The 11,771-nt window shown below is 46.1% G+C and overlaps 1 protein-coding gene across 9 annotated transcripts in view; it reads left to right on the top strand.

Annotated features, from left to right (window-relative positions):
- Positions 1-11,771, top strand: part of SORCS1 (sortilin related VPS10 domain containing receptor 1) — a 485,244-nt gene that overhangs the window by 447,141 nt on the left and 26,332 nt on the right. For all 9 annotated transcript variants that reach the window (XM_037165612.2, XM_037165607.2, XM_053668607.1 and 6 more), the window contains 2 exons: positions 5,474-5,586; positions 10,007-10,138. In XM_037165612.2, the coding sequence (XP_037021507.2) occupies positions 5,474-5,586; positions 10,007-10,138 (245 nt within the window). The remainder of the gene's footprint in view (positions 1-5,473; positions 5,587-10,006; positions 10,139-11,771) is intronic.

Raw genomic sequence — 11,771 nt, 5'->3', positions numbered from 1 at the left:
ACAAAAACTTTGGCTTCCCTTTCTTTCTCTCTACTTTCTATGCTGTGGGATGCATTGAGTCCTCACAACAATTCTAGTATTATCACTCTCACTTTTTTGGAGGGGTAGGTAACCTGCCTTAGCTGATAAGTGGTGAAGCTGGGTGTCCAACACAGGCCCGTGCTCTGAGATTGGGTCTCTGCCCCCGCTTAGCTGTGCTCACCTTCTCCATCTGATGCTCTTTTTCCTCTCTCTGCTTCCTGGCTGTCATAGGTGTCACTACAGGGCACTGACCCATTCGTCCCACACATGTCCCCTTGGTGAAGCAGATCAGCGGTCTTCTCATTAGAACAACAGAGACAACTTTAAACCTAGGTGGCCTTAGGTTTATATGGTCCAGCTACTCATTTTACAAGTAGGAAACTGGGGCCCGGAAATGGAAAATTTCTGACTTCAGGTTATTGTGCTGTTTGCTGACTGCTCCGATAATGATAATGGTGATGGTAGCGCCAGTAAACATTGATGGAACCCTTCCCAGCATCTGTTCTAAGCACTTGATACATATGATCTGTTCTGTTGAATGGAATTGTGAGACAGACTTATGAGATATGTGCTATAATTATCCAGGAAAGTGAGAAAATACGAGATAAGTATAATAAACTGAGCCTGAGACTCTGAATCCAAAGAGAATGTTTCTATCCTCTTCCCACCTCCTTGCAATTCTTAGCTTTTCCTTTTCCTAAATTCTCCTTTTTCCCCATAGAACAGTTTTAGATTTACAGAAACACTAGCAGAAAATAGAGACCCCATGTAGTTTTCTCTCTTTCCCCCCCATTATTAGCACCTTGCATTGGTAAGGTATATATATATATTTTCGACAGTTGATTATTTTATGATGTTATCATTAACTTTGTAAGTCTAAAGTTGACATTAAGGTTCACTTTTTGCATTCTACGGTTCTATGAGCTTTGCCAAATGCACGATGTCATGTACTCACCGTTATGGTATCAGTCAGAATAGGTCCGCTGCCCCACAAGCTCCCCGGGCTCTACCGTCCATCCACCCTTCCCTCTCCACAAGCCCCACAACCACTGATCTTTTTGCTTCTCTCTCCAAGTTTGCCTCTTCCAGGATATCACAGAGTTGCATTCATACTGTATGTAGCCTTTCCAGACTGGCTTCTTTACTTAGCAGTATGCATTTAAGTTTCCTGTATGTCCTTTTGTGGCTTGAAGCTCATTTCTTTCGGTCAATAAATGATGTTCTGTTGTATAGGTGTGCCAATTTGTTGACCTATTCACCTATCGAGGAAAATCTTGATTGTGTTCGATTTTTGGTAATTATGAATAAAGCTCCTATAAACATTTGCTTATAGTTTTTGGGGGGTTTTTTTGTGGATACTTAAGTTTTCAACTCATTTGGGCAAGTATAATTGTTGGATCATGTAGTGACACTATGTTTAGCTTTGAAAGAAACTGCCAAACTGTGTTCCAAAGCGGCTGTACCATTCTGCGTCCCCAGCAGCAGGGAATGAGAGTCCTGTGGTTCCACATCCTCGTCAGCTTTTGGTGTTGTCAGTGTTCTGGGTTTTAGGCCATTCTAATGGGTGTGTGGTGGTTATCTCTTTGTTGTTTTAATTTTTAATGACATATGATTTTGAACCTTTCATATGCTTCTCCGCCATCTGTAGATCTTCTTTGGTGAGGTTTATGTTCAGATCATCTGTTTACTTTTTAACCGGATTGTATCCATATTGTTAAGCTTTAAGAATTTTTTGGTATTTTTTGGATACGGTCCTTTATCAGATGGGTTTTATAGATTTTCTTCCAGTCTATGGCTTGTCTTTTCATTCTCAATGTTTGCCTTAACAGTTTTTCCTTTTAATGGAAAAGGCTGTATTTTCCTAAAGTCTCTTGAAAGGTATCACCCAAAAGAGAGTCACTCCATCACATGGGTTACCTTCATTTCTAAAGCTCTTCTTTACTGAAGAGCTTGAGCAGGGGAAGTAGTCCCTGTCTTCTAACCAAATTCCTGAACCATCAAACACCCGTAATTTGTCTTTAGTCAGATGACTTGTCCAGAGTTGCATCTATATGACTAGGAAATGTGAATGACACTCATGACATATTAAAGGAAAACTGCAGCACAGAGAGTTAGGCAAGATGGAACTCAGGTGACAGGAAAGGCAGGAAGATTTTAAACTCCAGGACGAGCTAGTGGAAAAGTGCCGGAGAACTTTGCCGTGGGGGGAGCGGATATCACAGCACTGTATTAAGGGCATCGGTGTGTGCTAATTGCTGCTGGTGGAAGTAAAGCTCCGTATCTCCCAGAGATAGGGGTTCTATTTTCTTATGATTGCACTTCTTTTTCTTCTTTTCAAATTGTTGTTCAAGTACAGTTTTCTGTCTTTTACTTCCATCCCAGCCCAACCCCTCAGCCCTCCCCTCCTCCCTCCCTTTTCCACCCCCCCCCACTTGTTTTTGTCCCTGTGTCCTTTATACTTGTTCCTGCAAACCCTTCCTTTTTTTCCCTGAAATTCCCTCCCCTCTCCCCTCTGGTCACTGTCAGCCTGTTCTATGTTTCAGTGATGATTACATTTCAAAGGGGTGACTGACAGGTCCTTGAGAAAGCCATTCCTGGGTAATAGGAGATTGGCATCTCATGGTGACAAAAGAAACAACTTAAACTTCCAAGTTTTCCAAAGAAATGCTCTAGGAAAAGGGAGGTGTGAGACCTGTACACGGTCAGGGAGAAACCTGTATGAAACGTAGTCAAGATGAGAGGAACCTCAAGGCCATCCTGGTCAGACTGAGAAGGCATCGTGTTTGGGAAGCTGAAAGAGGAAATATTACCCACCCAAAGCTATGCAGTGGAGCAGAGGAAAGGAAATCTCATTTGCATTGTTTCTTTTCATTTTCTTCAGGCCACTGATTTACTTTTTTAATACAGAAAATGTGAATATGTAGAATTCCTTTCTCTCAGCAACTACTGTGTGTGTATGTATTGTTGGTGGTTACCCTTCCCAGTCCTGCCACACACACCCCCATTTGGTGAATAAACTCAGTGCAACACTTCTCAGCCATCTTCCCTCCCTGCTTTACTGCTTTGCATCCAAGTAATTACACAGGGAGTCTCATCATTTGTCTCATTTGTGCCCTTTTATTAGGATAAACATCTTCCCTTTTAAAGGAAGTTTCTACACTTTGATCAGAAACTTCAAACTGTAGTTTCTTATCAAACTGAAAGTTAATATGGGAAAGTGAAAATGTCAGAAACGTATGTCTTTGAAGTGACAAGTTAGGACTGGCTGATTCCATGCTGCTGCCATTGACCCGGTTACTAAGGAGTATGTGTTTCATGATTCTTCATCGGAACTGGAGAGGTGGTATCACGTAGGCCACCAGTGACTCACCATAGTCGAGCTTGGAGAAGTATGTCTTTGCACAGACAACAGTGGGGTGCTTGTCAGGGGGAAAGAGGAGTGGGGGGTAGGAGAGGGTGAAGGGAGGATAAAGGCGATGGATGGAAGAGGTGACTTGGGGTGGTGAACACACAATACGATATATAGATGATGTATGATAGGGTTGTACACTTGAAAACTATACAATTTTATTAACTAATGTCATCCCAATCATTCAGTAAAGAGAAGGAAAAATACATCTTTGGAATAGGCTGCTATTAAGGCACACCTTACCGTGTGAGCACCATCAACACCTGAGTTCAATGAGTCTTTACTATTGTTAGGAAACTCAGGTGACTTTTATGTTTCCCAAACCATGGAAGCAGCATTGCAGATATTGCTGAACCCCCCTGAAGCAGAAGAACTTGCTTAAGACAAGAAATAAATGTTTGTTAAATAATAAATGCAGAAATGGCAGAGAGCCTTCACTACATCCATTGCTTGTTCTACTTATTTATGCATTCATTGGCTAATTCTTGTATGTGCCCTGACCAGGGATTGAACCTGCAACCTTGGCGTATTGGGACAATGCATTAATTAAACTGAGTTACCCGGCCAGGGCCACAACAGAAAAGGTTATTAATTAAATGGCTTATAGATAAGAACTGAAAAACCACCATGGACTGGGTACTGTTTCACAGGGCCAGAAACACAATGCCCCTTTCTCCATTGAGCTTATATTCCAGTGGGAGACAGACAATAAAAAAAGAATCATTGCAGTAGCAAGAACTATGAAAAAGACAAGTAGGGTCATGTGACGAAGGAAGTTTGAGGTGGTGAGAGGGACGATACCGACGCTGCTGGTGGGGAGGGCTTCTCCCGGGAGAGGCTGCGTGAGGAGGATGAGTTGGGGATGCCGTGACCTGGGCGAAGCGAAAGCACACTAATGTGCTTGGCAGTGACCTTGGTGAAGTTAAAGCACACTAATGAAGGCGCCTGGCAGGTTGAGGAGCCTGGGGGAAGACAGGGTCCTGCAGTGGGGAAGCCCACGGGACGCGAGGCAGCGGAGAAAGTCAGTACTGGGGTGAATCTGAATTGTATTCTAAAGGCCGTGTGGAACCATGTAAGAAGCGCTGCGCCAAGATCCCCAGGACTTTCAGATCCTCTGAAACCCAGCACCAGGCTGCAGCCAGCGCCACACCCTCCTAGGGCCGGTGGCAGCCAAGGACTGAGTAAGACAGGAGCACTAAGGATGGCCCATCCCTGGGACACAGGGGACTCCTCTGGCTGCCTTTGGCTAGAAGATGCCCCAGCAGTCTTTCTGAGCCTCCCTCACACTGCTGAGCACCCCCACCCTGCCTCCCTCTTCCACTCCAACGCCTTGTGCACGTCACAGTCTGATGGGCTCCAAGCTGCTCAGCTTCCTCCCCAGTTCTCTTTGAATAATTCTCCTTAAAAAAAATCCTTGCTTTTGGAGTTCCACCTACTTCCTAGAGGACTGGGACTAATTCAGGGACCACAGACACAACTAACAACACCCTTGAACTAATGAGCTTTAAATCCCACTAATAAAACTTTCATACAAAAACAAAATAGTAATAATGCAATGATTATGGAATGATATAATTATTGTACAATCATATAATAATAATGGAAGTGTGTGCAAAATATAATTGCACCATTAAGAAAAGAGAATCAAAACATGGAGAAGATATTCAGTTAACAAATGCTCCAACTAGAACTTGAAAACTGTACACAGGGAAGGTCGGAGGGATGGGGCATTCTAGGTAAGGGAGAGTGTGTGCAAAGGTTCGGGGCATTCCAGGTCATTTAGTGTCAGGAGTGCAAAGTCTGGAACTGGGAACCATGGACAAAGGCTGCAGAGCTAGGCAGGGGCCAGAGCCTAGGGCTTTGGTCTGGAGAATGAGGAGCTGAAAGATAACAGGGATGGGATATTGAGTCTTTCTAGTGGGGTCTTTCAGGTGAATGTGGAGGGAAAGGATCCTCCATTAGGGCTTTGCATAAAATACCAAGTATGACTGACTTCTTGAGAAATCTATTTGACTTGTAATCACCCTACTGTTGTCTCCCCAGAGGAATTCCGATCTCTTCGCCTGTCCTTTTCTCCAAACCTGGACGACTACAACCCGGACATCCCAGAGTGGAGGAGGGACATCAGCCGAGTCATCAAAAAGTCCCTGGTGGAAGTGAGTGCAGACGGCTCCTCCTCTTGCCCAGGCACATTTCTTCTCCATCCTCAAAGGGCTCCGTAGTGAGGGGGTCCTCCTCATGCAAGGCAATGGCAATGACAGGGAAGAGCTGGAACCTGTGGGAGATCTGTTCAGCATCTGCCTAGCTGGGCTCCATGTTTGCGGACACATGGTGGATGCTTTGGGGGCAGTGAAACTGTAAACAAACCTATGGTTCTTCACGCTACTTAGAGAAGAACATGGAATTTTGTGCCAGTCATATAGCAGTTTATGATGAACCATTAGGAAGTATAAAATCAGCTATTGTGCATGACACTGAAAGACAATGTGAGTCCAATTAGTCAGAGCAGCCCTGGGTTCCAGCTCCCCACATGGTGAGCACTTGGAATGTGACGGTTTGTTATCCTTCTATGCCCAGGTCTTTCAAAGGCACTGTCACCTACAGCAGCCCTGATGGGATGATATTATTGTCCTCATTTTGCAGACAGACCACCTGAGGTTCAGAGAGGTTAAATAACTTGCCTAATGCCTCGAAGCTAATCAGTGGTAAAGGTTCACAGTTGAATAGAAGGTTCTGAGTGCAATGTCTGGGTTTTTACATATGAAACACAGCTCCCTGGAGGGGCTGGGAAAACAGCAAGGTGATGTGATTTATCCCTCTCTGAGCAAATGTCCCTGACATTTTGAGAAGACACCTTCTTTTAGACACACTGCCCTGCCCACACTCCGCTCCCACGAGTGGCAGAGCAGAGATGTCTGCTCAAGCAGCTGCGTGGATTTATTGCACAATCCCAGAAAATCAGAGGTGAGAGACTTTTCCCAAAGGTGTATTCTTAGCCTCAAAGGAAAGTCAATGTGGATTTATTTTGGGGGGGTACATTCTTTCCTGCACCCAATTCACAGTGCCTCATGACACAAAGAAATATGGGGTCAAGGCATTCAGGTAGCCTCTGCGCAGAAGACAGATTACATCCACCCTCGTAGCAAAGAGCTGGTCTTCCCCGTAGTTGTACCATTATTTTTGTTTGTGTTTATTTAGCACTTACAATATTCCAGAAACTCTTCTCAGTGCTTTGCATTTTAACACATTTAATGGCTTTAAAAACTAGCTAATGAGGTAGACAGTGTGATTGTTCCCATGTTACAGACAAGTGAGGAAACTGAACTTAGAGACACATAACTTGTTCAAGGTCCTATCGTTAAAATTCAGGCTCCAGAGTCAGATCATCAAGGTTTGAGTCTTGATGTCATGTTGTCATAACCACCCCACTGTACTGCAATCCTTTGCCTTATTAAACAGAGAAACAGGGATAAGTAGAACAGTGGGGTGGAGAAGGGGTATTTTCATGCACCTCTGGGTACTTTCCCTCTGTCATCCTCTTCGAGAGTCTCAGCATCCCTGACATTACGGGTGCCTAAACACTATGACCACCAGGGGGCGCAGCTACTAGAAGGGCCCACTGGCATAGGCCCTTCTGCTCTTGGAGCTGTTTGGCTCTGGTGTGGTAAGTGGTTAATCTTCCCTGCTGTCCAAGACAGATGACTTAACATCCTTCAATGACCCGACTGCCCACCTGCTTCAGTCTGCAGCATTCTAGGAATCCATGTCCCTCCCAGGCAGCTGCCCGATGCCCCCCACGTGATTTATCAAGCAGGCATTAGCTCAGCAGTGACCAGCTTTGCAGGCTGATTGTCCGGGGACCAGTTGCCCTGGGCCCGACACCTTTCTACCATCTGTCCAGTGGGCTGGAAATGACTGCTCTTCGATATTTCTAGGCTGGCGTGTAGCATACTCAGCTCCATGCGGAGTAAACAGGCCCGACATCCCTCCGGTCAGGCTGTGCTGTACACAAGGAGTTTGAAAGCTCCCTGGTTTCCCAGTCCTAAGAGGCAGCTTTCAGCCCTGGTTCTGCGCCTCCCCCTGTCTTTGGCCATTTTCTTAAGTCCTGAAGCACCACATTGCCCAGTTCACCTTAATAATCCCTAAAAAAGGTACAACGTGGGGTCAACTTAGTTGTACTTTTCCTGTTCGTTATGTGACAAATTTAGATTAAAAAATCAGGGTCTCACCAAATACGGTTTTTCTGGTGACATATCACTGTGGAATCTTTCTCTGAATGTCATTCATTAAGCTTTTTTTCTTTATGATGAGGATGGTTTAGATGTGATCTCTGAGTTAAAAATCTGGCAGGGCCATGAAACAGTATGAGATCGGCTGTGGCAGGAGCTGCTGTGTGATCATGGTCGGGAGAAGGGAGGCCTTAGGGGGCTGGTGCAGAGCAGAGGTTTCCTGGTCCGACCAAAGCCCCACACTAAGCAGCCCCCCTCACTGCCATGGCCTTGAGCCATTGTTTAACTTTCCTCTTTCTGCCATCCGTCCTGTGAAATAGAGATGCATTGCCCCCATCTTCATGCAGGGACTGTTCTCTTCACTGTTGGGGGTGCCGTGGGTAGAGGCTTCCACTGCCTCGCCCCAGGTCACATCCCCTTGCAGGGTGCTCACATCCAGTGAGTAACTGATGCAGTTCTCTAAGGGCCTGGCTGTCTCAGTTTAACCTCAGACACATCCGGAGCACTGTTTTCACCCCCTGGAAGGTCTCCCAAGGCTGCAGCTGAACTTCCTCACTGCTCAGCTTCTCTGCTACTCATTCTTGCTTCCTTCTCTTCACTCCCTTAGCTGTTGATCCCAAGAACACCCTTAAGAAACACCCTGAATGCTAAACTCATGTCTGCTTCCTGCAGATCCCAACCTGCAATACAGCTTCACCCGCAAAGAGGGACATGATGATAATCGCATTGAGTGATTGTGGGAGATCGCATTACAAAATATCAACAAGTGCTTAGCACAAGGCTATGTGTATGCAAAGACTCAATATATAGAATGTCTTACAACTGTGAAAGAAGCATAAAGGTTGGGTTCAGAAATATTTTAAAAGATTACCTAATTGGGAAGTCATGAAAAGTGTACTGAAACCAGTGGTCTTTGAGAATGAAAGGAGAGTGGGGTTTTAGCAGCAAATATAGAGAAAAGACATTCTGGGGGAGATGGAACACACAAAAATATCTTCAGAAAAAGGCAGAAGTATTGAAAACTTGTGCACAATTCCATCTGGCTGGAGAATAAGATGACGGCATGAGTTGTAAGTAATTCATCTGGAGAAGAAGGGTTGGGATGGTATATTTAGTTGGTTGATAGTGGGAATTATTGCAACAGTTTGGACAGGAAGACACAATCTTAGCTGAACTAAAGGAAGCTAAATCTCGAAGTAGTAGCCTATGTCCTGGAAATGGGGAGACTATTGTAAACTTTGAGGGGAGAATATGTAAGTGCTGACTTGGGATAGGAATAGTGTGTATTTGAACAGGAAGGGACCATCAGCATCATTGCTGTGGAGGTGGGCTTGTCAAGATCTGTGAGACCAATCAGATACAAGATGGGAAGGGGCGTGTCCTGCCAGAAGGGAACGGAAGGCTTCAAGCCAGGGTATCTGGGAAAGGATCCCCTTGGGTCATCCAAATGTAGAATTAGTGTTTTATGGCAAAAAGTGAGAAGGTCCTTTTTTGACATGTTTGTTGGAAATCTTAGTTAGGTAACCCAATGAATGATGTTCTGACTGTCCACTAAAGAGAAAAGCGGGGACTGTAGCTATTGATTCTAGAACCATCTAGGGAGTGGACTTAGGAGAAACCCTGGGATATAAGCCCAAAAGAGAGCAGATGAGCCAACACAAAGAGGAAGTTCTTCAGTGATAACTGTAGTTTTAGGAGCTGGTTCAGTGTGGCAAAGTGAAGGGCTCGGTGTGCTTCATGACACGGGCTGGTCATTGGGTTCCGGTGACGTGGAGAGTTCAGCAGCGGCTGAGGGTTGTGCTGCAGGGGACCTATATTAGGTTGAGTCAGTAAGATGCCATTGGCCAATTTGAAGGGGTAACTCTAGTGCCACCACGAGGAGGAGGCTAGGTGGAAAAGGGTTGAGGCACGAGGGGCAGATGATAACATTTAGTAAGTAAGGGTCTTCTCACTGGCAAGGCCCCATATTGGACATACCCCATAAGAAAAATAGCTAACATGTGAATGTCAGACACTACTATAGATACTTTATGTGCAACTTACTCACTTCTCAAAAAAACCACTCTTTTATACGTACGGCCAGCGTCCCCACTTTTTATTTGAGGGAATGTAGGTGCGAGGAGGGCAAATGTTTAAGGTTTCACTGAGTGGAGCTGAGATCAAACCTCGGACATTCTGACTCTGGAGCCTGCACAGGTAGCCTCGGGCTGGCTCTCAGTCCCTTCCTACCAGGTGCACCCAGGACCTGGCTTGCACACCCCACCCTCACCCCACTCCCCGCCGAATACTTGCCCCTTTTCATCATCTTTCCTGCGGCCTTACATGCCCTTCTGTGTCTCTCCCTCAGGCCACTGGGGTCCCAGGCCCCCACATCTTGGTGGCGGTGCTCCCTGGCTTACCCACGGCTGCCGAGCTCTTTGTCCTGCCGTATCAGGATCCAGCAGGAGAACACAAAAGGTCAGCTGAGGACCTGGAGCAGGTGAGTCTCCCAGGTGACATGTCAGCTTCCGCCAAAGGTCTGAGCCACAGTCCTATGGGGATCTAACCACCAGGACAGCAGCTCTAAGGGATCTCGGCTTGAAGGTGAGGGAACCAGCAGTTTGTGGAGGCTTTGACTTTCTGCTCTTCCATTTCTTTTTTGTAATATGGCGATCCTAATTACAGCTTCATGAAAAAAACATACATTCAAGAGTGTTATAGGGAGTGGCTAAGTTACTCGGAGTATGTCCACACTGTAGAATACTGTACAGTGTTTACAATGAATTAGTGGCATTAGTGTCAAGAACCCGTGACGCGTGGGCTGCCCATCAGAAACATGTAGTTTTCCTCCCAAAAGGGGTCTTTTGACTGTCGTCTCTGACTCGGTCACTTTAAAATGCAGGCATTCGGGCCCCGAAGTTGAGATGTGACTTGGCCGAGGTGAAACAAGTCTTTGAGGAGAATGACATCCTAGTCCGGTTTCTACAACTGTCAGCCTAGTGCTCTCCTTCCACCCTCCCCGCCCCCTGCCATGCAGCAGACATGGATTTGGAGACCCCTTTACTTCTGTGGACCCCCAAACACTAGGGCTGTTGTACCAGGAAATGAATGGGAGGTGCTTTGCTTTGTTTTGCATTCGTGTGTGTGTTTCTGATGCAATGAACAGCCATCCAACTCAGACACCTTAAAGGAAAAATGTAAAGTCCCAAGACTATTTCGTTGAGAAATCTAAGGATATAGTTCAGGCTGGATGAGTTCATGGCCACTCAGATGTGTCATCAAATGACTCTCCTCCCTTCTTCTCACCTTCCTTTCCTCTCCCTTTTCTTTGCTGTCCCGTGGGAAGTCGGCCTGAGAATGCAGCCAACACATAGGAAAGCAACAACGGCCACAGGAAGTCCCAGCTGCTCTTTAGTCAGCCTGCCAATCCCACCCCAAGCCAATGCCTCCCCCTGACTGCATCACAAGAGCCCCAAGTTGGCAGTTCCCACTGGCCAGCCCTGGGCGAAGTGGACACCTCTTAGCTGGCCCCATAGTCAGAGGGAGAGAGTGTGTCAAGCCTGATGTGTTATGCCCGTCCTGGGTCAGGGGTAGAGGGGGCCCCTTCTCAATCAAATGCACTGAAATTTAAGCAATAGGACAAGGTTCTTTAAAGAAAACATTGGAAAGAGAGAAGTAATGCCAGGCAGGCAAAAGCAACTAACTGCCTTTGCAATAAATTACATAGAAATGTTCAATGAATTCAAAGCAAAACCGAACAACAGAAACTACCTCCACCCCTCCTTTCAAGGCTGCATCTGAATCGAAGATGGAACTTGGGAAGGGCTGATCTAATTCCCTCCCTTAGTGCCCTGGCTGCCCTTTCTTATAAAGATACAACATAGGGGAGAAGTGGGACCCTTCTGGGCGGACCCTGAAGGCTGCAAGGGCACGGCCCCAGCAATGGGCTCTTGACACCCCTCCTTTCACTTCTAATGGCATTCCCAGGGGACAGGGATGCTGGCTCAGACCTAGCTATCTTGTCTGTAAAATAAATTGAAAATCCCTCCCCGTGAGAAGTACTTGACCTTGTTGTCAGGTAAAGTGGGCTGGGTTAATCAAGTGACCTCTGTCCGGGAGGGTTCCACCAGTCT

Source organism: Artibeus jamaicensis, unplaced genomic scaffold (genome assembly GCF_021234435.1).
Source record: "Artibeus jamaicensis isolate MK-2021 breed Jamaican fruit bat unplaced genomic scaffold, CSHL_Jam_final contig_490, whole genome shotgun sequence".
NCBI lineage: Eukaryota > Metazoa > Chordata > Mammalia > Chiroptera > Phyllostomidae > Artibeus > Artibeus jamaicensis.
Note: the sequence above shows the minus strand (reverse complement) of the source record. Positions and strands in the feature narration are given on the sequence as shown.